This window comes from Heloderma suspectum, chromosome 4 (genome assembly GCF_057233095.1).
Source record: "Heloderma suspectum isolate Gila_16-S chromosome 4, 16-S_ref, whole genome shotgun sequence".
Classification (NCBI taxonomy): Eukaryota; Metazoa; Chordata; class Lepidosauria; order Squamata; family Helodermatidae; genus Heloderma; species Heloderma suspectum.
The window spans coordinates 86,824,183-86,850,376 of record NC_139461.1 but is presented as its reverse complement, the minus strand read 5'-3'; the positions used below and the strand labels follow the sequence as shown (position 1 = coordinate 86,850,376).

General features: G+C 40.4%; 1 protein-coding gene and 1 long non-coding RNA gene across 6 annotated transcripts in view; one reads left to right on the top strand and one right to left on the bottom strand.

The window, feature by feature from the left end:
• The window catches only part of SPIRE1 (spire type actin nucleation factor 1), a 120,276-nt gene that overhangs the window by 88,865 nt on the left and 5,217 nt on the right, over window positions 1–26,194 (top strand). For 2 of the 5 annotated variants that reach the window (XM_084849881.1, XM_084849880.1), the window contains exons 9-13: window positions 10,646–10,815; window positions 13,077–13,167; window positions 14,180–14,322; window positions 23,487–23,624; window positions 25,528–25,598. In XM_084849881.1, coding sequence (XP_084706007.1) covers window positions 10,646–10,815; window positions 13,077–13,167; window positions 14,180–14,322; window positions 23,487–23,624; window positions 25,528–25,598 — 613 coding nt within the window. Of the gene's footprint in view, window positions 1–10,645; window positions 10,816–13,076; window positions 13,168–14,179; window positions 14,323–16,052; window positions 16,110–17,939; window positions 18,114–23,486; window positions 23,625–25,527; window positions 25,599–26,194 lie in introns of all 5 variants that reach the window. The other 3 variants (XM_084849876.1, XM_084849877.1, XM_084849879.1) reach the window with 3 other exon arrangements.
• Window positions 10,448–25,294, bottom strand: LOC146347118 (uncharacterized). Its single transcript, XR_014790156.1, has 4 exons — window positions 25,249–25,294; window positions 21,498–21,603; window positions 17,667–17,787; window positions 10,448–10,515 (listed from the first exon to the last, which is right to left on the bottom strand). It is a non-coding gene; the product is annotated as an uncharacterized LOC146347118 (long non-coding RNA).

Below are 26,194 nucleotides of genomic sequence, written 5' to 3'. Positions count from 1 at the left end.
CTACCAACAAAGCTAGCGGAGATGACAGTATTCCAGCTGAGCTATTTAAAATCCTACAAGATGATGCTGTGAAAGTGCTGCACTCTATATGCCAACAAATTTGGAACACTCAGCAGTGGCCACAAGACTGGAAAAGGTCAGTTTACATTCCAATTCCAAAGAAGGGCAATGCCAAAGAGTGTTCAAACTACCGCACAATTGTGCTCATTTCACATGCCAGCAAGGTTATGCTCAAAATCCTACAAGCTAGGCTTCAGCAGCATGTGAACCGAGAATTACCGGAAGTACAAGCGGGGTTTCAAAGAGGTAGACAAACTAGAGATCAAATTGCCAACATTCGCTGGATCATGGAAGAAGCGAGAGAATTCCAGAAAAACGTCTATTTCTGCTTCATTGACTACGCTAAAGCCTTTGATTGTGTGGATCACAACAAACTGTGGCAAATTCTGAAAGAGATGGGAGTACCAGACCACCTTCCCTGTCTCCTGAGAAACCTGTACGAGGGTCAAGAAGCAACAGTAAGAACCAGACATGGAACAACCAATTGGTACAAAATTGGGAAAGGAGTACGACAAGGCTGTATATTGTCGTCCTGCTTATTTAATTTATATGCAGAGTACATCATGAGAAACACCAAGTTGGATGAATCACAGGTCGGAATTAAGATTGCCAGGAGAATTATCAACAACCTCAGATACGCAGACGATACCACCCTAATGGCAGAAAGCGAAGAGGATCTCAAGAGCCTCTTGTTGAGGGTGAAAGAGGAGAGTGCAAAAGCTGGTTTGAAACTCAACATTAAAAAAACGAAGATCATGGCATCTGGCCCCTTCACTTCCTGGCATATAGAAGGGGAAGAAATGGAAGCAGTGACAGATTTTACTTTCTTGGGCTCCAAGATCACTGCAGACGGTGACTGTAGCCATGAAATTAAAAGACGCTTGCTCTTTGGGAGGAAAGCTATGGCCAACCTAGACAGCATAGTAAGAAGTAGAGACATCACCTTGTCAACAAAGGCTCGTATAATCAAAGCTGTAGTTTTCCCAGTAGTAATGTATGGCTGTGAGAGCTGGACTATAAGGAAGGCTGAGCGCCGAAGAATTGATGCTTTCGAACTGTGGTGCTGGAGAAGACTCTTACGAGTCCCCTGGACTGCAAGGAGGTCAAATCAGTCAATCCTAAAGGAAATCAACCCTGAGTGCTCATTGGAAGGACAAATAGTGAAGCTGAAGCTCAAATATTTTGGCCACCTAATGCAAAGAGAAAACTCCCTGGAAAAGACCCTGATGCTGGGAAAGATTTAAGGCAAAAGGAGAAGGGGACAGCAGAGGATGAGATGGCTAGATAGCATCACCGATGCAATGAATATGGACTTGAGCACACTCCGGGAGAGAGCGGAGGACAGGAAGGCCTGGCGTGCTATGGTCCATGGGGTCACGAAGAGTGGGACATGACTGAATGGCTGAACAACAACAACATCATTCAAGACATGAGATAATGCCATCTCTGTTGAGTGACCAACCCAAAACCATGACTGAAAAGGGGCAATAAAATTAGGAAGAACTAGATAAGGTGCCAACTGGGAGAGGACCACTCTTTCCAGGATTTTAGATAGAAAAGGTAGAAATGAGATAGGACAATAGCTTGCACAAACAGACGGGTCCAAAGAATGCTGCTTCAACAAGGGACAAAGAAGAGCATGCCAAAAAGAACCAGGGAAACTACCAGTGGAAAGAGAGCAATTAACTAGACAAGTCAAAAAAGTCAGAAGAAGAGGACAGAGAATAGTGTAAATAGATGAAGGAAAAGGATCAAATGAACAGGTAGTAAGTGGGGAGGAGAGGATGATATGGAAAACTTGATCCTCAGTTACTTCAGCAAACTCAACGCCACCTGGAGGGTAAGAGACAGGAAGGAGGGATGAGGGGAAAGCGTCATCTGGAAAAGTGGCAGATATCGTTGCCACCTTATTCACAAAAAGACTCCCCCAGCTCCGCTGCTGAAAGCACTGGAGAACCAGGGGGATCAGAAGAAGAGGCTGTGAACAATAGCCCCTTAAAAGTTCTGAAGAGCTGGCAGGGGGCGTGAGCCTGAGCAGCGATGGTGGCCTGACAGAATGATTGCTTCGCCGCCTCCACATGACTGAAATAGTCCTTTCATGCTGCAATATACTCTGTAACAACACGTTCCTCTCCTTTCCTATACTGCCTCTCCAGGCGTCGAACTTGTGCCCTCTCTAACCTAAGCTCTGCAGAAAGCCAAGGTCTAGGGTCACATGCCGGGAGCAGTTGGGACCTGGCTGGGGCAAGATGATCAAAAACTGACTGGGTGGCAGATGAAAATATTGCTCTCTTACAGATTTAAACTATACTTTGGCTTGACTGATCTCTGAAAAGCTCTTTGTTTTTCCCTACTTAAAAATGTACTTTTATAACAGACATGTGATTCACACAGAAATGTGATGGTACTTTATTGTCTGAATCTTCTTCTGAGTTGTCCTTTTTGGAAACAAATTGAGAGAGTTTAATGAAATATGTCTTGTGGGGAGAAATGGCATAGCATATGATCAGCATAAGCTTGAATTATGATGTAGGAAGAATAGGCTGTGTTCAAGAGCTTTCTTAAACTGTGTTGAAATTAGAATTAACAGGTTAAGCCAAAGGCCTCATGGAAAAGTGGGTTTGGGAGAATAATATGAAGAAAAAAAAGAAACATGGCACAAATTCAATAAAGATGTTCTAGGCATAAGAGGCAGAAAGAAAGAAATTGTGAAAGAGTAAGAGACCTTGGTCAGCTGAGGCTAGTAGAGTTGGAGGAATTGGAGTCATAGGAAAGCATATAACAGGAAACAAGGGCTGAAAGACAGAGTGGGGCAAGACCACGGAGAGCTTTAAACATATGAATGAGTTGTGCTGGATACAGAATCATTTCCTATAGCCTGAGCAACAGTAGATGTGAATGCTTTCAGCAGCAGTGTTTAGAATCATAGAGTTGGAAGGGGCAATTTAGGCCATCAAGTCCAACCCCTTGCTCAGTGTAGGAATCCAGTTTAAAGCACCCCTGACAGATGGTTGTTCAGTCTTTGCTGGAATACCTCCAGTGATGGAAAGCCCACCACCTCCCTAGGCAGTTGGTTCCATTGTATGACTGCTCTGACTGTTAGGAAGTTTTTCCTGATGTTCAACCAAAAATTGCCTTCCTGTAACTTTAGATAGTAAATCCTGTAACTTCTAGAGGTGAGAGGATTGATAGGAGGCTGCCAGCAAGGGGAGGTGACACCTCTATCAAGGTCTGAAAAGAGTTCCAGCTGTTCTTCCCAATCCCATTGTTTCAGACACCATAAGGATTTGGGGCAGTAGTTGATATACTGAGGTATCAACCGTTAGGTTGATACTTGGAAAGACCAAATTCGAGTTCTGCCCAACAGGATGGAACGATTTGTGAGTCAATGAGGCCTTTGTTTTGTGTACACCACACTGGTTGTCTGCAGAACCTCAACTCACCAGTAGGCTCTCAACATCAGATGAAAGACACTGGGCAGCATTGAACACTGCCTATGTGCCAGTGGGAACCACTGCCAGTGCAACAGGAAGCTAGTACTTCCTAAAGCAATCAGAAGCAAGCTGAAACACTTGTTCCTAGAACGGAACAGAAGAGAGCTCCACTGACCTGTCCCATTCCGGAAACTAGTATTTCCACTCATTTCCAGGGTTGTTCTAGGAAGCGTTGGCTTCCTGTTGTGCCGATGGTGGGCTTTGATGGTGCAACGCAATCAGCAGAGGTGCAAGGGCAGTGTTGGATATTGCCCACTGTAGTTGCCAGGCAACAACCTATGCAGTTCCATAACTTTTGCCACCTGATTGTACTTGGGGGTTTTTTAATCACAGATATAGAAAATGGAACCTTTTAAGGATGCATTTGTGGGAGGGAGTAAAATCTCACTTTCTTCATGGTCTACCAAACATTTCAGCAGGAGCCAGTTCCAGTGAGCTGCCTTTCACTCGCAAGAAAAAGTTGATGCTAATTATTCAATTTGTGGGAACCTGTGAGTGATTGAAACAGGAGGGGAAGAGAATTGATCTAGTTCCCCCACCTGCGACTGGCTACCACCCTGCAAGCAGCAGTCTTGCATGAAGGTACAGACAATACCCACCAGAAGGATGAAGTTTTAAGCCTTTGGTACCATACTTGTTCTCTCCCATAAGGCCTGGATTCCAATTTCACCACCTGACGCACAGCTGCTGAGTACCTTATTTTTGCCAGAGTGTATTGCCAAAGTGTGCATTTGGGCATAACTGGGGGGAGAGGTGCATTGAGAATGTTTATGGGGACATTGCCTTAAAATTCCCAAGAAATGTCGGTACATTGGTCATGCTTGCCAACAACTTGTGGTTTCTTTGCCCCTTATTTTTAGAAGTTGCTCCTAATTGATATTCCCACCTAGTTTTAGCACCTGGGGAGGCAGAGGTATTGGGGCTATTTTTTCTGATTTAAATAGTATGTGTTTGTCTAAGTCATTGGTTTTCACTATTTTTGAAGCAGGAACCACTTTGGCTCCAGGAACTATCATTAAGGCTACCTTTCACAAGCTGGGGTGGGGAGGTGGTCACCTCTTCCCACACTAATAAAGCAGCAACTCTTGTGCACCAGACTTGGCTGGAGAGCCCCCCAGCCACCTTACAGCTGAGGTGTAGCAGGTCTCTTGACTCCCCACCCCTGAAGCCTCTTCTGGTAGCACAATCACAGCAGCTGGCCCACCGCCAAAGCAAACAACAAGGCAAAGCTAGAGAGCCCCTGCTGAGATTGTGCAGCTACTGCAAAGAAAAAAGAAAAAAAGAGAGAGTGAATGAATGGGAGAGAGGCAGAGAGCCATGCTAGAAGTGATTGAGAGCTGCCAGTGACCCTCATGCTTTGCAGTGAAGAACACTGGTTTAAGTGGTATTATCTATAAGATTGTATTTTCTCTTATATATAATTAATAATACTTCATATGTGTTGAGTGCTTCCCTAGCAAAGCTATTATTGAACTTCCCCTTCCTCCAATCTAATCAGAAATTCACTCCTATAGAGCTTGTAGATGAAATACTTCCCCAGTTTGAAGCTGCAGGCTTCAATTGATCTTCAAATGCTTCAGATAGACTACTTTAACTTGATATTCAGATCAGCAAGGAAGGTTCAGTAATTAATAATTTAATGAATTCCTCACAGGGGAACTCTTATTTTCAGAAGAAATGATAACTCTTATGCTGTGAGCCCTTTGTATACTAACAGGGAAGGCAGAGGAAGCAGTTCATGGAAATTAAGGAAACATTGTCTAATAATCAGTGCACAATTCCTGGAATTAAACTACTTAATTCAATTAGGAATTTTAACTTCCAGTGAGAAGGGTTTGAAGGCCAAAAGAATAACCACTATTATAGATTCTCCAATCTCATACTGATACAATGATAGGAGGTGATACCTAAACTAGAATCCCACCTTAGGGAACTGGGTTTGATCCAAGAATCTGAGGATATCAGTTAAGGAAAAAATGTTATCTCCAGTTAGGAATATCTACTCCTGCACTGGGATCCCCTGCTCACCACCCACTGCAGCATGTTGCCCAGCGGAAAGATGAGGCTAATTTATCTTCCAAGCAACTGCTTGATCATTAGGGAACAGGAACGATATCTAGAACAGGGGTGGGGCACCTTTTTGGGTCCAGGGGCCAGACCTGCCTGGGCTCCTGTGGGTCAGATGACATCATGAGGTGAGGTGAGGCCCCATCCATGATATCAGGGATGGGTCCCCATTCCTTGACATCATCAGATGCCTGGCCAAAGCTCTGGCCGGAGGAGTGTGCCCTGTCTAGCTTGGCTCAACATTCCCAAGGCAGCCAATGTGAAGCAGCTGCAATTACTAGAATGACAAAGCAGAGCAAAGCAAGTTTGACTATGCAGGATGAGTAGGCCTTTCAGGACCCTGGACAGATCTATGCTGGCTGGAACGCACTCAGGAAGAACTGTTGTCTCAGTAACATGCAGAGACCTACTGAAATCTTATAAAGGCCAGCAGGCTTGAAGTTCCTCATCCCTGATCTAGAACTAGGGCGAAGGGATTTATGACTGGACTAACAGTGCAATCCTATACATGTCTACTCAGAAGTAAGCCCCATTGAACTCTAGGCCTTCTCATTTGTGGTTAAAATTCCTGATTCGGTTAAGTAGCCTTCTCCAGGTAAAAGGAGTCTAAAGTGCAAAGATGTTGATAATGTGAATGTATGCCTAGACAGGCCCATCAAACGTAATTTCCACAAAATAATTTGGTAAGCACTAGATTCAGAGCACAGACTACTTCCTGTAAGGAGTCAGGACACTGGAACATGGCACTCCATAACATCTATCTTCCAAGATAATCAGCTGTGTATAGAAACAAGCTCCAGTGTGGCTGCAAAGATATCGGAATTTTTTCATTTTTGTTTTGGTTAACTGCAATTTAGCATTATGCGCAAACCCTAAACTGTGGTTCATCTTAAGTATGGTTTCTTAAAACAAGTCAGCTTCATAACGCAAGGTATTGGGTTGACTTGCTTCAATATATAATTCGGAACTTTTTCTTGTCCAGACTAGCCACGCAAGCATATTGAAAATAAAAACAGATTTCACATTATTCTTCTTTAAGCTGCCTTATACTCTTAGTGTAAATGGGGAGATCTGCATCAATTCTGAGACTTCTTATTTTCTGTTCTTCCCAGATTGCATATATTTCTAGGCAAACATCATACTATACAATGCCTGAGCTTCTGTTCCAATTGTGTGTCAGTGGAAGCTATTCAATGCAAACAGCACGTGGTTACATGCTTGCTTGTATTCTCATATATAATTTATGTTCTGTATTCATTTGGTAGGCACAGTAATTGGGTTGTATCCAACCCATGCCATCTGCCACTGGAGTGAAAACTGCTGATGGAACGGATTTCTTCGTCTTCCCATATGGTCCCCAAATCAGCTCCAGAAAGTTGGGAAAACCTCTGGAATAGATTTGGGGTCATTGGGAAGGAGAGCAAGGGGGAGGAGAGCAAGGGGAATTCCCATTGCACAGGTGGAAGTCCACTCATGCAGTGTTGGATTTAATCCTTTGTAACTTGGGAAAAAGATGGATTCCATTTTGTGTTTGTATTCTCTTGCTTTATACCTTAGTAGTAGTCACTGATACGAAAGTGACACAGTCCGCTTTAAAAAAAGAGAGCGTAAGGTTGTAACTTTATACACATTTTCATGGTAGGTGAACTGAGTGGCACTTACTTCTGAGTAAACATACATAGGGTTTCATTGTAAGGCTGCAAACCTATAACACGTACTTGAAGTAAGCCCCATTAAAAGCAATGGGACTTGCATCTTAATAGACATGTTCAAAATTGCACTGTTACATTATCAAACCCAGTACTTTTCTGTAAAGGAAGATAGCCTATAGTATTTGATCGTTTTCTTGGCAACATGAGAGATGTTTATTGTACAGCCAAGCTACTGTTTGGCTTGAAATTACTGACTGACAACAGAGGTAAAAACTGCTGCCTCCCCTGTTTGTCTGGCCAAATCAACATGTATTGAATGAAGTAATAAGTATTTTTTGTTTCAGACTCTACCTACAAAAAAAAGTTCTCAAGAGCCATTTTGTGGGCAAATACCCCACTCAGTAAAAAATAAAAGTGCATTTATTTTTACTATCTTCTCCCCACCTCGGGATGGCAGTTTGGCATGCTGTGCACTTTGTTTAAGAAGATGCTACTGCTACTGGGGCCAAGGACAACCCAAGACATTTTGATGCCTGAGACAGAAAAGTTCCCCATAGCAACAAGACTATAATAATGAAATAATGGACCAGTTATTGTACTGTAATGGTACCCCAAACTCCTCAATTTATTTAATAGTAAGGCCTGCCCTGGTTGGAGCTGGGCATTTGCCTCTGAAGAAAAGGGACCTGATTCTTCCCTTAGGGTGGGATCCAGTACCCTACATTTGTTGGTGTATTTTTAATGTTTTGTTTACAAGTTCAGATCAATAATTTCAATTTGAATGCTCCCCTTGTCCCTAATACACATGGGTGTGTGTGCGCACACACATGCACGCACCAGTTATGATGATTTTTATTCTAGTCATCTTGAAGCCCCACACTTTCTATATATTTATATAGAGCTCAATATTTATATACAGCTGTATATATTTATATAGCTGAAGTAAAAACAAAGACAATGATTGCTCACCCTCTCTACATTTCTTCTGAAAAAGCATTGAAATCCTTTTCTGTTTTGATGACACAGAGCAGAACTCAAGCAGCCATTATAGTATGAGCCAGCTTTTAGATCAGTTTCAGGCTTATCAGGCACAATTCCCTTTAGTTAAGCTTATTTCTGTTCAGTTGGCTTACTGAATATACGCTACATCTTTGTCTGGCAGATGATCCAAGACTACCTGCAATAAAAACAAAATACAACAATAAAATCAATTCTAAAACAATGTTAAACCCATTAAACGTTAACAGATTTTTCACAAATCCGTCACAGTAGCCCTGCAGCTAAAAGCCACCATCTTGCAAATACCTTGCTCAAATAGGTATTTTTCAAGAAGGAATTCTTTAAAAGGAATTCCAAGGGATAGTGCCACCACTGAGAGAGCTATGCTCTTTGTGACCACCAGCCTAGTTTCTGATGATCAGGGTGTGCAGAACAGGGCTTCATTAGATGATCTAAGCATGCTTGGAGTTAGAGTGGTGAAGATGAGGCACTAATTTGACTACAAATTAAAATAACAAATCTAGGATTGTCCTTAAAATATAGGTTTCTGACTGTTTACAGTTGCTAATGTGCATATTGGCAATGTTGATTTTGTATGTGTGTGTGGAGTTCTCTGGGTCAGTATAAAAACATCACATTATTATCCAGCTCTAAAACTGAAACCTGTATTTTGCAGGCTGGGTGAAGGTTCTGGTTTATCATTCAGTAAAATATTTTGTTTCATCAATCAAATGTCATGGCAATTCCCCCTGAGGAAAAAAAATTACATATAGATGTAAAATAATTTTATAGGGATAAGAATTATATACATAGATCATCAAAACAAACAGCAGTCTCTCTCATCATCTTAATTTTAAGACTAGGATGCAGCTTTAGCAAGTGGAGTTTACGTATATGTTAGATACAAATTTGTGTCTGCAAGAAGATAGCAAATTTTCTATTCTTTTCTAAAGTCAGATAATTTGATTATAGGATCATAAATCCCTTGGCTCTTTATAAAGTATGCAGTAAAATAGATAATGCACTAGATCCTGTATTAATTTGGTTCACAGAAGGGCTTAATCCACAGAGTATTTCTATATTTCTCATCTGCCAGAGGAATAGAAAAATAATCTGTTAATTATTCTGATAAATATCTTTGTATGTAATGGTCAATTGTGTAACAATAGGGCCATTGCAAGAAAACAGAACTTTGTATTTTTGCCAGACCCACATTGGCAGCATATTTTAAGGTTTTATCTTTGAGTATTTTTTACCATTTTCTTTTTTGGCGTGATCACTGGCTATCAGTCTAATGGCCTGGCAATAAATCATATCCCAGCATTAACTTCTTACACTAGATAGTCCATTCTCATCTAGCTGTGTGTTCTGAGATATACTTTGTGCTGTATCAGCTCTCTGGATGATTTTTCAGTCTCCAGCAGAAAAGAATTAACTTTTAACAAAGAATTAACTTTTCAACAAAGGTAAGCCTGCCTTACCTCTCAATATTGCAGCTGAATGTACCATTGACAAGACCAAGAAGGTTTTTAAGGAACTGGTTCTGTAAAGTCTTAACAAGAAGTAGATCTCTAAATCCACATATCTGCAACATATAATAAGTAGGATAGTAGGATACAATTTACCTGCAAAGACCTTAATGGCCTAAAAATTGAACTACACCATTTCTTCCGTTATATTTAAAGAACAGCCTTATCACTCAAGCTGCATTTATCTTATAGCTCTTATATTATTTTTTCTACAACAAATATTTACTGAACAGCATACCCAGATTTAAGTGTTGAACTTGTTCTATCATGGCCCTGTCCATCAACCCTTTATGACAACGGGGTCTCCTCCCAGCTATCATGACTTTGGTTATTATAACTGTAGTTTTTCTAATGAGCTAGGAAACTCAGAGCATCTTATTATAATATATCAATACAGTATTATACAATAAAACCACTGTAAAATATATTTTTAAAGGATCAGCCATTCCAGTTAAATCTAGCTGTACAATCAAAGATTTGCGGGGGTGGGGACTCTTTAAATAAGCAGGTATTCACTTAAGGTACTCCACAAATCTTAATATTCTATTGGTTTTATTGATCTTTGAGTTTAGTGTTATCTGCCAGAAATACAAATAAATATATAATTTGGATGAGATAATTTTTGAAGGTACCTTTGTGAAAGCCCCATGTTTCTCACCACTTCAGTTCCACTAATCCTTTCTGTCTCATCACATCTGTATTATACACCAGTGTCTGCAGTTTAAAAAAAAATATTACAGTTGTGGAATTTATATAGTAATTGTCCTATTATAATAAGATATAAATGAAGTACGCGTGCTGTTTCTAATATGCCACTACAAACATTTCTGTGTTGTTGTTTTAGATGTATCCACACCAGAGGCCTCCAAAAAACTGTCAGAAAGCTGTGTAGCAAATGGGAGCTTGGCATCTGACGCAAAGTTGAATGGTGTTGGTACTACTAAGTTGGCAGTGCAACGGAAGAGACTGTTGAAAGCTCCCACTTTGGCTGAGCTGGATAGCTCAGATTCAGAGGTAAGTTGTCAGGCAGCGTTTTCTCTTAGTTCCGTTCTGTTTTACTACTAACTTACTAAAGTTGGTTATAATAATATTTTATAATCCCTTCCCTAAATAAAACAAGTAAAGAATCAGTCTTGACAAAACATGAGATTATCCACATTGGACACATTTTATTTTAAGATTGACGACCCAAATCTAAAATTTAGTGTACCAAATCTAATTTAAGTTAGGCTGCCCAGAAACTTGGTCAGGATGCAAGCCTAATGCAGGCCCTGAAGTGGTGACCTAAGGGATGTCAAATGGGGATTCAGCCTGTGTGCCATCACCCTGGTCTCACTAACAGAGATAATTGCAGACAGACCGGCAGCATCAAGCAAGGAAGCTTCCTGCATTAGTAGGCCAGGTGACACTCCTTATATATATAAAAATGTCTAAGTCAGGCTGGCTTGCTATAAAGTACATTCACCTCCCTCTCACTGCACTCTCAGTTGTATAGAAGCCAGGTCTGACAGACGTGCACTACCAGGATATTGTAAACTATGTTGTTAAGCTAATGTTGCAGGCAAATGTACCGGTGCAGATGTTTAGACCTGTCTCCTCCAACAGGTATAGCATAGGAGATGGGTTTGAAGAGCAGGCGTTATTTGATTGGATCATACTGAATATCCCTGAAGAAAGATCTATATATAGTCCAAAACTTTTTGAAACTACTCATTTTTGTTGAATAAAACATCCCTCTTGTCTACCCCATCACTTTTTGCTTTTCCCATTTTGTTGGCTTCCCCCAACATGGTGCCTGCAAGGACCCCTGCCCCTATCACAGAGGGGTCAAATATCTTTTAGCTTGAAGGCCAATTCAGTTTTGGAGGGGCTGCGTTCTAGTGTGGGCAGGGACGAAGGCAAAAGGGATGGGGACAAAATACAAAAATGCCAGGATATTTAGGTTAAACCTCTTACTGCAAGTAACTAACCCTTAGGAGAGGCATTTCAGCCTTTTAGAATGAAGGGAAAAGCCAGGAAACCACAAAACAAAGGTAGGGGAAAGGGGGTGGGGCCATTTGTGGAATCCTGGATACTGGAGTGGCCAAATTTGGAGCAAAGGCCAGAGGTTCAACCTCCCTGCCCTATTGAATTTATTTTAAAAAATTGGATTACCAAAAATGCAGGTGACTAGATGTGCTGCAAAGTAAGACTCTGGCCTCCAACTGCCTGCCATCATCATTTCCCATGGAGCCCAGATACATTCTTATGAAGTGAACATGGCAGGTGTTCATGACCAGAGTATGCCTCCGTCTGTTTTGAAGTATGCCTGGCCAAGTGCTAAAAATACTTCGGGTGTAGGGGAAGGGACCCTGCTGCTGCTTGGAAAGATGCAGGGGGCAGTGTTGGAGATTGTGTGGTTATTTGCTCACATGTTGAGAGGGGCCTCATCTTCTAAGCATTTATTGAAGTATAGTATTTTACAGCAGTAGCTGGAAATTCCTCTCAGGGTCTTGGTAAAAGAAGTAAAGGCAGTAGTGCCATTAGCACTAGACCACTAGATGGAAGTCTGGGACCTTGCAGTATGGTAGCTGCTCAGAGGGCCCCCAAACAATGCCAGAGAAGCAGCAGCAGCAGAAAACCACAGTGCACTAGAAAGAGAAGCACTGCACCAGCTGAGGCTGCATCCATGCACCATTTTAATTGATACACTTTTATCCAGAATGAGGTGAAAGTAACCTCAGCCAATCACAAGCCACCTTTAGATGCACGCAACCAATGACAGCATGAGCTGAGCCACCTGACCCACCTTTTGCTGCTCTAGTGCTCTCATTGACCCTGTACCCTAAAAGATAGTGGGTGATTGGCTGAGATTGTTGCCACTCTCACTCTAGGGAAAATTATTTAAATCAAAATGGCACATGGTTACAGCCTTAAAGTGAGCCACACAGCACTTTGCAGCATGCACTGGGAAGAAGCAGCCTTGCAGCCAGCCATGGAGAAGAAAGGGCAGCAGGGAGGCAGAGAGTGAGAAGTTCAGAAGGAAGAGTTGCTGCCCTACAAAAGGTGATACAAAAAATAGGGTGGCGGGGGGGGGGGGCAGAAGGCACCTCACTCTTGCGTAAAGTTTCAATTTCTCCCACTACTGATCTGTTTGCAAATAACAAGGGCACAAGTGCTGTAGCATTTATTTCCACATTTAAGTTGTTAGATAAAATACTGTATGATTTTTGTAAGTGGGGAGAGGCAACAGATTGTCAAGATTTCTAATTCCCTTAATTTTTTTTTATGTTTAGGAGGAGTCTATACACAAATCAGCTAGCAGCAGTAGTATATCTCCTTCCCAAATGGAAGATACATTTCCAGAGACTACATCTGGGAAAAAGGGTAAGAGTCCAACACCCAAAAAGAAAAAGATTGTGCTGAATGTTGTAAAAGAAAACTTTTGAAGCAGATGGTTCAAATAAGGTATATCCAACTTACTCAGTTAAAAGGAAGTTCTGATGGCCATGGAGTCTGGTCTGGAGGAGGCTAAAGGAAAAGATAGCTATGATACAGGAAATCGTAGGGTGAGAACTTGAGATTTTGGATCTAGTGATACAGACGTAGTGAGGAGATGTTACAGTTTTCTGATAGTTAAGCATGTATTGAGAGCTGTATTGGATTGTGAAGAAAATTTAGCTTAATGTACTGAATACAGTAAAAGGGGACGCGGTGGCTTAGTGGTTAAGACGCTGAACTGCAGACCGGAAGGTCGGCAGGACAGCAGTTCGAGACCTGAGTGCTGCGTGACGGAGTGAGCTCCCGTCTTCAGTCCCAGCTTCTGCCAACCTAGCAGTTCAAAAGCAAGAAATTTCAAGTAGATAAATCGGTACTGCTTCGGCGGGAAAGGTAACAGCGTTCCGTGCACCTCGGTGTTCAGTCATGCCGGCCACATGACCACGGAAGCGTCTTCAGACAGTGCTGGCTCTTCGGCTTAGAAATGGAGATGAGCACCACACCCTAGAGTCGGACACGACTGGTTGGGGACACCTTTTACTGAATACAGTAGAAAGTTATTAGATTTTGGCTTGGAAGCTGTTTTTCTTGAATTTGTCCTTGTCTTTATAAACAGAATGATGATCTGGTTATCTATCTTGGCTTGCAGTGTCATGATCTAATTTTACTTAACAAGGATAGTTCACACCATTATAAGTGTATAATGGTTTAATCTGTGTTACCAGAGTATCAAAAATTACATTCACCAATTGGTGCACCTCATTTGTAGGAGCACCAGAACAGTCTCATTAGAATAATAATGTTCAGTAACCTATATTCTTTCCTTTTGATTTCTTTGGTCCTGCTTTCAAAGGAAAACATCTCGTTATTAGCATCTGATTAATGCTGATTGTATTTATAGTGCCTCCAAAATTCTTGCCAATATCATCCACGCCACAGCCAGAGAGGAGACAACCACCTCAGAGGCGACACTCCATTGAAAAGGAAACACCAACCAATGTACGACAATTCCTGCCCCCTACAAAACAGAGCTCTAGATCACTTGTAAGTATTGTGGTAGATCATTTTCAGCATTGGTTCAAGGGTACAGATATAGCAACTCCACAGCAATGAGAAGAGAAAAATAAAATTTAAAAATAGTGCTGTGATGACACCCCAGATGCAATACCAGCTCGAACTGAGAATTTGGATCAGCACTTGAGCTTTGTCTCCAATGGACTGAATAGAAGCTCCAAAATGCAATAACTCTGAACTTTCTGATTTGGGTTTTGAATGTTGTGCTAAAGCATTGATGAAATTCCTATTTAAATATTCTAACAAAACAAATGTCTCCAAATAACAGTTCTTTAATAGGCATATTCCAAATGAAAATGAAATGAATGCTTTCTCTGTTTTTGCAGCATTTTAATTTATTATTGAAGTTTGAGATTTTTTCTCCTCCCACATATTTAAAGTTACTTTGAGAAGTATGTGATCACATTACAATATTGAATCCACTGGGGACAAAAAAAAAGGTTCTTCTTGAAAAGGAAGTAAAGCACATTCAGTCAATTGGCTTTAACTGAAAGCAGTTTTCCGACAGCCCATAAGTGTCATGGGGGAACAAAATGCCTGTTTTGAGGCTAGCACAGTGTTTTAAATGCCTTGCAATTTCATAAGAGAGATCCAAGTTCACTTTTTAGTTTCTTGTTCCTTGCCAAAAGGGCCCTAACGTGTCCCTTAGAATTGGAAGAGACTGAAAGAATTCAGGTTTTGAGAGAAAAGGGCCACTTGCTAGCTCTTCAAGTAAATTGAGTGGCATTGATTGCCTTTCAAGAGAGCCCTTCTTATTTCTCCTTGGCTCAAGAGGCTGTGATTTGGATGCCAATTCTTCAAGGTACTGAGGTTAACTTGTATTAAATAATATACTTCACTAATACTGAGAGGGCGCAGCCTTTTCCCCAAGAAGATATAAAATGGCTTTTGTCATATGACTGTAACTTGAGTACAGCTTGTGATTCTAGGTAAACAGCATTCCAGCAACCTTAAGCTCATTTGTCAGTGCAATATGCAGACTACAGTACAAAAGGAATTATTTTCCAAGAATTTACTTCAGAGTGTAATTGTTTTGCACATATGAGAGAGAGAGTTAATTCAAAGTATGGCTGAGGAAAATAATTAGCATACAGAAAACCTGCAGCCGTTATTTTTCATGCGGTACAAAAATGTTTATTTTCATTGAGTCTGTTGCACGCTAAAGTCTTCACAGACAAATATAGCTTTGAGGTGTTTGAATGTTTGGTATTTCTGATTAACGTGTTACATTATTCTTATCCTACTCAAAAATGAGAGACTGTGCCTTCAAAAAATCTTGTCTCACCCTTGTTTAAAATAATTTGAAGATATTCTTGACTTTTAAAATTTTTTAAATTCTTCATGTATTTTTACTATTTGTTTATGGATTTGTGAAGTCTCTTATACTGTTGTTGGAACACAAAACAGTAAAGGAGACCATACCTTGCCTTTTTATGGTACTGCCAGCTGAAATCAGGTGCTTGCTTGGTTTTGCTTTTAGAACTCAGTCTCTAGAAGAAAGATGTTGTTTGGCACCTGTATTATTACTTTAGACCTTGAAATGAAATTAAGGTGAGATTGGTACAAGTGGTATGAAAATAATACCTGATAACAAAATTACAGCAAATATGGTGAACTGGTAAAAGGTTGCTAGAAAGAAAACCCTTAAACCTATATTTCTCCATAATAATCTCATATTTTATATCTTGTACCATTGAAAGGTAAATGAGCACACCCTAGTTCTGTTGTTTGGCCTTATGAAAATGAGGAGGCTTCTTGTAAGTATTTTTTTAATTCATTTTAAACCTTTATATCCCGCCTTTCTAGTAAAACAATGCAAGGCGGCTACAAGATATAATCAAAGCTACAATATATCAAAATACAAAAAATAAAACTAACAAGAAAAAGCCAAAGCAGCATGAGCATGAGCAACAAAAAAACCCAGCAGGACCCATAACAAGTCCATAACAATTAGTCAAAACACAGAAAGCAGGGGGAAATAAAAATGCAAGTTTCGACTCAGCCAAAAGGCTTCTTAGAAGGTCCAGGATTTAGCCTGGTGCCCAAACTCATATTATGTCTGGGCTTGATGGGTCTCCCTGAAGAGAGCAATCCACATAATCAGTGGTACAATTGAAAATGATCTGTCTAGTAGATCAAGCCTCCATTTAGTGGTGGCACAGATGCTGGACAGAATGTATGGGAGCAGCTCATCTAGAAGAAGCTCTTCTCTTTAGGTATGCAAATCCCAAGCCATTTAGGGCTTTATAAGTTAAAACCAGTGCCTTAAATTGAGCCTGGAAACAAATAGGTAACCAGCGCAAATCAAAAAAGATCAGTGTGATATGCTCCTAGTGACACACTCCAACTGGCAACAGCACTCTGTACCAGTTGGAGTTTCTGGATGCTTTTCAAGGGCAGGCCCCTGTAGAGGTAGCTGTAGTAATCAAACTAATCCAAAAATATATTTTGCTTCCCCATGTATAGAGTGAAAGACTCTTTTCATGTTTCATTTTTGTGTGCATGTTTTTTTATATATGGAGATTCATACTCTTGTATGAGGGGAACATGCCTAATGTAATACAAGAATGTCTGTATGAGTTTCTTTGATATGTGCCTCAAAAAACAATATATATATATTGGCACTTAAATATAGTTGTGTCTTAATACTTGCAGCCTTATACACTATACATACATTTTTGTATATGAGTATGAGTCATGCTAATACAAAAAAGGTGATGGGGAAAAACAAACAAATTGAGATTATGGTGCTTTGTTCATAAGTGTATGTGTGAATATCTGTTGTACAACAGTGCCTCCTAGGGGAAATGCCTGAATAAATGATTATGAAATGTTGTCAAGAAAAACTGTGAAAGGGTATTCCAGAAGAGGCTTATTGTGCAATCTCCCTGTTTCATTCACATAATTTTACAGGGGGTCCAGCTGATGTCTTCCATTTGTAATCCTCCCATGTTTTCTCACTGTGTTTTTTTCTATTTTTTCTTACCACAAAAAAGCCATTAAGGAGGGGGAAATTGAATGGCTACACAATCCCTTTTGATTGGTAGCTCTAGGAGCCATCCAGATAGAAACATCCGAAGTTATTAAAGCAGATTCTTCAAACTGTCATTGAACACTGTTTCAGTATCATTTAACATTGTTAAAAACTGCATTACCTATTTCTAAAATATGTCTCTAACACTACAGTTCCATGACAAGAGCTGCTCAAAATAAGAAGAAAATGACACAGATTAGCTCAAAATATTATGTACCTTAAATTTAACAGCAAACTTCTTCATCCCTTCCCTCAGGACTGATGGAATTTCATTGCTTACCTTCTGCTCCAATGATGGCAATTGGTCCCCAAGGTGAAAGAAACCCCATCTTTAAATGCTTCTCATTTCCAATGAACAGAAAGTTGCTTGGTTTTTCAGCTGAATTAGCAGGGAATTTGTCCTATGGAACATACCAACGATGGTTTTATTGAACTGGCTTCCTAGTATGCTGAGGAAATTAATATTGAAGCTAGAGTTACATAATCCAAAGTATCAGATAAACATTTTATTTGTGTTCAGCATTCCTTTTTCTACTTCCTGTCTGTTGTTCAGGTTCCCAGGAAAAAAGGTGTCTTTCCAAGGATGATGCTCAAAACACTGTTTTCAACCATACATACAGCCTCTCATCTTAGCTCCCATCCTTTTGAAGCAGCCCTATTTGGGGTGGCGAGAATTATATATTACCTATGTGAGAGAGCATTTAACAACAAATGGAAACCCTCAAAGGTTTGCCTCATGCTGCTGGCTTTATAAATCCTATGGATTAGTCTTTCTTTCCCATCAAGAAGGGGGAGAGCTTCCTAACCTGTGGCAAGATTTAACAGCTTAGGTTGTCTCTGGATTCTGGTTGAAATTGATTTAAACATCTGTAGGACTCTTCTGTGCATGTGTAGATCCTCTAATCAATATGCTGAGTAGCAGAGATTACATTTGAAAGGACAGCAAACTAAAAATGCAACATCACAAGATTATTAGGGAAGGAGTTTTCAGAATCTGTGAAGCCTAAAAAAGGGAACCACAGTTAGAAAATAAGCCAGTTCAGAAGAATTAAAAATTTGTTTAACCTCGTCTATATTTGAATTGACACATGCCCATTTTGCTCAGATTAAGACATTTATAAATTGTGTGTGTGCGTAAACATGCTCACCATGTGTAAAGCAAATTTTAATCAAACACAAACCAGTGTTTATTAATCAAAGATGTTTAAGAGGCATCTTTGATTATGGGGGTTCATGTAAGTATATCTGAACTCTTGGTCATTTTTCTCCAGAAACTAACTGGTGCATTTTTCCAGTGGAATTGAGTTGCAGAAGATAAACATCTTTGGACTTCTCATAAATGCATTTACAATGCAGGAGTTATATGCAGTGTTATATTAGCAGAAAAATTACACATTTTTCTACACAACCACTAGCGGAACTTGCACAACTAACACAAGCAACACCTAGCCTAATGATGTTGTAATGCGTTGTGGAACACCTTGTGGGATTGCTTGCAGAGCACTGTGCAAGCAGAACCAAAGTATTGGATTTGACTATTCCACAAAGATGAAAACAGGGTTTCTGAAAGTAATAGAAGCTTTGCGCTAGCATTGGATATGACCATAGACTTTTATTTAACTGGGACCTTCATCTATTAATCTATAAATAATATTTATATTTTATTTAATAAAAGTTATTCCTATATTAATTTTCATTAGGTGGCCATATAAGTGTGGCATTTAAGACATTTTCAGTCCAGTTCATTAAGTCATGACACCATGACAGCAGTGCTAAAGGATTATCTTCAAAGGTCCAGCCCACTAGGAAAACATTACAGCTAGCTTAATTTTCTTTGGTGCAGTAGACATATCAGTAGAATCATCCCTGGGGCTCCGTGCAGCCAGTCGACACGGTTGCACATGTGTCTTGATCACACATGAGTAGCTGTTGGTGCAATGGGGTTCCTTTGCAGATGGCTGCACTTAACATGCAGATCTTGGAGGAAAGAGATGCCGGGTCAGGGGTGGGCTTCAACAAGTAATGTGTGAACAGGGCTATACTGAGTATTGCATGATACAAGAACCTCTTTCAAGCACTAAAGACTTTGTGGCCCTTTTCAAGTTAAAATCCCAATATACATCATTTTCCTCCTGGGGCTTCAGGTTGTGTTATGCTCTGAGAATACAAACATTTCTAATAGATTCAGTGCCATTTTAATCTTATAATTACTTATGCTTATATCAAATTGTCTTCAACGTTAATATAGTTTCAAATCCAGCAAATAATGGAGTTTCAGTAGTTTGCTAAGCTTGCTGAATTCCACTGAATCTGAGAACTGAAAAAGATCTTAGGCAGTGTTGAGGATTACCTCAATTACACGTAATCCTCATGACAGTGGATCCATTATGTATGGAACTGGTAATGCTAAATGTTACTTTTAATAAACCTTAGTGGAATTGTTCCATGACTTGGTTTCAATAAAACGTGGGTTTTTTTACCTATCATGGAATCTCATTTCAGCATCTCAATTTTTATTCCAGTAAGAACTCAGTATTTATTATACTTGTTTAATGTTGCATTACAGTTTCTTTGTCCTTGTGTAAGTTATTAAAAATGAAAATATTAGCATTTAAACATATATCCCCCCTTTTTGCTCATGTGTGTTTCATATTTTTGATGAAAGCTAATTTTTATGACAGAACAAAATTATATTTCTTCACTACCTACTCTAGTGGAAAACAATGACAGAACAATATAATATATTCAAGAAACAAACAAAAAGACATAGCATATTTCACATTTCCACTTATCAGTTAGTCAAATGAGACTGTTTGAGAACTTCAGTGTAATATCTAGAAAGTATAATAACATATACATTATAACATATACATTATGTTATAATAATGTATATGTAATAACATATACATTAATTGGTATTTTAATTGGTTGCAGTCAGTAATGACATCCAAGGGAAGAATTTAAGTAAATACTATTAGACTAAAAGTTTCAGTTGAGTATTAATATTAAGGCTGTTCTACATATTATATGGCAGAAAGCTGGGTTTGCCACTGAGTGTACACCTGACAGTGAGCTGCAGCTTATCCTGGGTCTTGAGTAGATCTGTATGGTACAAATATTTCTAAATATGTGATTTTCTCAATCACTCATTAATATTGTAGGTGTGCACTTTAAAAAAAACCCTTGGGTGTATTCCTAAAAATAAAATCGTGAATTAACACTGAGGCTGTAATTCTAAGCATGCTTGCACAGAAGAAATTATAGCGCTGGAATGGTGTATTGTTTAGAGTGTCAGACTAGGAGATTCAGATTAGGAACATGGTACTGTCAGCACTGACTGGCAATGGCTCTCCAAGGTTTCAGGCAAGAGTTTTTCCGGCCTTAGCTGGAGATGCCAGGGATTGAACCTGGGACCGTTTGTATTCAAAGCATGTGCTGTGCCACTGAACTACAGCCCTTCACCCTTCAACTCTCCATTTACCTATGATATTCACAGGCTGACCTTGGCACATCCGAGTAGACTTAGTTTGGCATGTCCAAGTAGACTGGTTTTGTGCTTCTCAAACTTGTGTTTCTCACTCTTATGCTGCATGGCAAACTGCTTTTGAAAAAGGAGGTGGGTCAAAAGAGTCTGATGTTAAAAGAAAAAGGTTGAAAATCCCAGTAGATTGTAGGCCCCTTCCAACCCTACCTATGTTATGATTCTATGAAGAATAGTTCTTGGGGAATGGGGACATAACTGTATGGGAGTAAACCACAGGTAGAGGAGGTTTTAGTGTCCCCACACATCCACCACTTTTGTGATAAAAATGGGACCATAAGCTCCATTTGATAGATTATATCATTAATTAAAACAAATACCGCCGTTCAGTCCTCAAAAGACTCCCCGCAAGCATTTTACATTAAAATACCAATTAGACAAAGTTATGAAATCAGCATTAAAGTAAGTCAGCAAATAAATCCATAAGCAGGTAGGAAGTAAAACAAATCAAAAGTTTAGCAGATTTTTTTAAAAAAAATAATCACCCATGTAAAAATCATCAGTAATGAGACCAATCAAATCTCTTGGGAGGGAGTTCCACAGCCAGGGTGTTACCACAGCCAAACATACCTCTCCTGGTGTGGCTGAAGTTGTAGTGAGGCGATGATTAAAACGGTGGGCAGGTTCATGTGGAGGAAGCGGTCTTTTGAATATCTTGGTCCTAGACCATTTACAGCTGGGGCAAACACAAGTTTAAACAAATGGGCCAGCTGCCATCACATTTATTTATTCATTTTCTTATTTAGATTTATACCCCACCCTCCAAATACATTACCTTGGATCCAGAGTTCTTGTGAGTGGAACTCCACTGATGGGACAGCTCATGCTGGAGGAAGTAGGAGGTGGCAATTTTTGCTGATTCTTCCTTCCTCCTGCAGCCCCCCTGAAAATCTGGTCTAGAGGGTTGGGTGACCCCCTGAGACAGTGGTAGGGACTGCAGGGAGAAGGGGAAAGTACCAAAAACTGCCCACACCCTCTTCCTCCAGAGGAAATCTCCACTGAATTGCAGCCCCTTTCACAAATAGAAGGGTATCTCAGGATCCAATCCAGTATTAGGCAGCTTACAGTAAAATATTAAAAGTAACTAATTAAAGTAACTAATACATTAAACTAAGCTACAAATAATATCTCTATAACAGCAGCATCCAAATAAAACAGATCAACAAAAGCTAAAAAGCCTGGGAAAGTTTAAAACAAAAATTCATCTGGCACTGGGAAGACATCACAAACCTTGTTGATAAGGAAAGGTGTTCTATTTGCTTTGAAGCACAGTTCAAAGCAAACTCTATTAAATTTTGCTCTCCAGAAAACAAGGCATCTTCAATAAGGGCAAACAAGTTAATGCTTGCAAAGGCAGATTTAATTCAATTTTAGACTTTTTGCGGGCACCTTAAGCAGGATGAAGTTTCTGTGTATGTTCCATTTCTAGATAGGTAAGACAGCAGTTCTTAAAAATATGGTGTCTTCTGTATGTTCATTTTTACCAGGTGTGCATCATAAATGATTTTTCCTTTCTAACTAAAAGACAGAATCATCTTAAAACTATATAAAATGAAATAACTTGCAATTAATTTACATTTTAAGTTTTGGTTGTTTAATTGCAATTTTGCATCATTATGCTTGCATTCACAGTGAAATTTCCTACCATTTTTACCTGAGAGCTAATAATATGGGACCTAGATTAAAGTCTTAGCTCAGCCATGGATCACTGGTTGCCTGTGCACAAGCCATGGTCGCTCAACCTCAGCCTTGTGATCTGCCTATGGCAAGGTGAAGATAGGGTTAACATGCCATGTTGCATAAATTACATGCCAGATTGCAAAGTATAATATGGTCGAATATTCCAAGGATTTCTGTCTTTTAGCTAGATTTATGCAATCAATAGGCTAAATTATAATTGGGAATATACATTTTTATTCTGTGGTACCAGCAATACTGATGGTCTAACGTGCTAGTGAGTTTTAGTATCAGAAAATAGTTCTACTTAATACTAGTTTCTGTCACAAAACCTTCATTTCTGGATTAGTATTTCTGCTATTAACAGAACTATAAAGATCTTTGAAGTTTAAAATGTCATTGCTTTTACATTCTGTGGGGTAACTGAAATCTGTGTGTGTCGGTATTTAGAATTGCATGTTACCTGCATATGAGACCACAGAATAAAGATTTCTTTTGGATTGGGCTACTAACCATTTCTCAGGCTGCTCTAGGCATCACAGAGTGTCAAAGAAATTTCAGTAAAAATGAGCACCTGTGTTTTCAGAGGCAGGTGACATTGTTTTGCATCTTTATGCATCAAATCACAATTATGATGTTTATAACATAGTGGTTGGCTTAACAGATAATAATAAGTTTTTAGTAGATATTGGGCTGCTTTTGGTTACACATCCAAACTCTTAGACATCTTGAAACTCGTGATGCCTATAGATCAGAAAATGCTCTTCCAGTTTGGATGGTAAAATCTCTTTCCCTCAAATTACTAACCAGGTGGCTGACCCTCTAAGCTGGTGGCTGGGAGATACTATGAGGTGCATATTAATAGAGGATTTTGGCTTTCAGGAGGAGTTTTGTTACCCAGTGGAATGCCTGGCTCTCACTGTGGAAGAAGTAATGCATATCCGTCAAGTCCTGGTGAAGGCTGAGCTAGAGAAGTACCAGCAGTATAAAGATGTCTATACTGCCCTCAAGAAGGGAAAGGTATGACTAATTCCACTGATTTTTCCAGAGAACTGATAGTGGGTATGGAGAAGAAATTCAGTCAAATGTTACTAAAGGCTCTAAAATACCAAGTTAGAATATCCCCAAAGCACTTAAAACTATGCTTCTTAAATTCATTGTTTAAGGGCGCAATCCTACGGGGATAGTCGGCTGCCTCTGAACTTGGGGGCAACCGACGATCCAGTGCAGGGCAGGCAGAGTGCAGAGGGGATCTTCTCCTCCGTGCTGTGGCTGCCCTGCATTTGTGGCTAGATGGCTGATTTCTGCTGTCTAGCCAGAGCGCCTCGGAGCAGGGGGAGGGGAGGGAGGCCAGATGGTGCATCATAACAGCGCTTCTGCCCTCCCCCAGGAACACCCCCTTTTTGGCCATTCTGTGCTGCTCTTCCAAGCATGGAGCTGAGGATTAACCACGCAGCCTACAAGGTGGGGGAGGAGGAGGGGAGTCAGCTTTCTGGGAACCGAGCTCAGAGCCGGCGCACAGTTCCCAGAAAATGAAAAATCCTATGGCCATCTAGACGCTGTCTAGCAGCCATAGGATTGCACCCTAATTAAATCAATTTAGGGTGCAGCTCAGAGGATTCTGGTCATCCAATGCAGGGCAGGAGGAGCAGCAGAAGTGATCTTCATCTTCCCACCCTGCATATTTTGCTAGACAAGCCTTTTAGCTCATCTAGCAAGAGCAGTTTGGAGGGGGAGGAAGGAGGCTGGCAGAGGCTCAGGATAGCTCATATCCTGGCCTCTCTGGTCTCCTCACTCTCCAAAACACCCCCTTCTCCCCCATTCCAAGGTCGAGTTCCTGATCTTGGAGGGCAACCATGCAGTTCTTTCCACACCAGCTGCATGGGGGCAGGGGAAGGGGGGCAGATCTCTGACTCCCCCTTCTGAGGTTGGAGCACTGTCTCTGACCTCTGAGGGGGGAATCCCCAGTATCTTATGGCCTCTCAGACAATGTCTAGGGGCCAAAGGATTGCTCCCTCCAGGTGCAATGCTCTGGATGTTTAGACAGAAAAAAAAGTCCTACAACTCCCTGCATCCCCCAGCCAGCTGGGAGTTATAGGACTTCTTTCTGTCCAAACATCCATAGCATTGCACCCTAAATTAATTAGTTACCTTGTTCACACACTTAAACCATTCTTTTGTATATACAAACAGGTAGTTAAAAGTTGCGGAAAGGTGGACTTTGCCTCCTAAAAGAGTGTTACATGTAATTCAGTTCTGTTGAGAATCATGGAAATGCTTCAGGGTGCAAGCCTATGTACAAGTAGGAAAGACTTATTGAGTTGGATTCAGATTTGCTGCTCTGCAAATGGAAGGGTTGCTTCCATTCACATAGGGAACTAGGATCCAATGGAGGCTCCCTGCTGGAGAAAGGGAGCAGGGTGGTTATTTTTACCATTTCCCCCTTCCCTCTGCAGCCCCCCAGCACCACCTCCCAGTTCTGTAAGGTCTCCCAGTCCACTGTAACAGCCTTTTAAAGGGCACAGGGACCGCAGAGGGAAGGAGGGATTTGCGGAAATTGCCACCCTACCTCTTCCTTCTAGAACCAGCAGAATTCTGCTAGGTGAAACACTGGATCCAACCCACTGAACTCAGTGGGACTTACCTCTGAGTAAGCATGCTTTTAGGACAGTGCAGTCAGATTACTTGATCTGGAAGAAAACACTTGAGTTAACAAAAGATTGTGGAAACATTTCACACACTTTATGAAGAGTGGGGAAGCTCCCCCTTTTAACAAATTTGATTTCACTGATTAATTCAATCAAAAGGGTGGTTAAATCTCCACTTCAGACAGTTTATCTTTACTGAGGTCCCTGTATGGGCATATATACATTGATTTCTAGAAAGGCCTCCTAATGCCATATGCTCTTCTTAATTTTTGTAGCTCTGTTTTTGTTGCCGAACAAGAAGGTTTTCTTTCTTCACCTGGTCCTATACCTGTCAGTTTTGTAAAAGGTAAGCCTTTGGCTGTAGCAGCAGAGTCCTAGATAGAGGACTGACTTTTTAAAAATAATTTTCACATTTGGTTATGTAACTGAAAGAGGAAAAGTGGTGGTATTTGGACGTTAAACAGAATTTAAACATGTCAGGTTTTTTAATTTATTACATTTATATCCCATCTTTTTTTTCTCCTTAAGGATCCCAAGGCAGCATACATAATCCTCCTCCTCTCCATTTTATCCTCACAACAACAACCCTGTGAGGTAGGTTGGGCTGAGAGTCTGTGACTGGCCCAAAGTCACCCAGTGAGCTTCCATGGTCAAGTGGGGACTAGAATCCAGATCTCCCAACTCCCAGTCCAACACTCTATCCACTACACCACACTGGCTCTCCTAAGAAAAGGAAAATTATTGTTAATTTTCCTCTTCTTAGGAGAATGGAAATGCAGTCAATTTTCATTCATTTCACTTAGGTTTCTGATATCCAGATACTGGCCAAGATTTGTAGGACTGCTTATGAAGCATACCCACCATGGCTTCTCAGGTCCCCTCCAAGCCATGCCCAAACATTAGGCAAACCTCTGCAGCACAAAAGTTGCATTTGGAACAGGA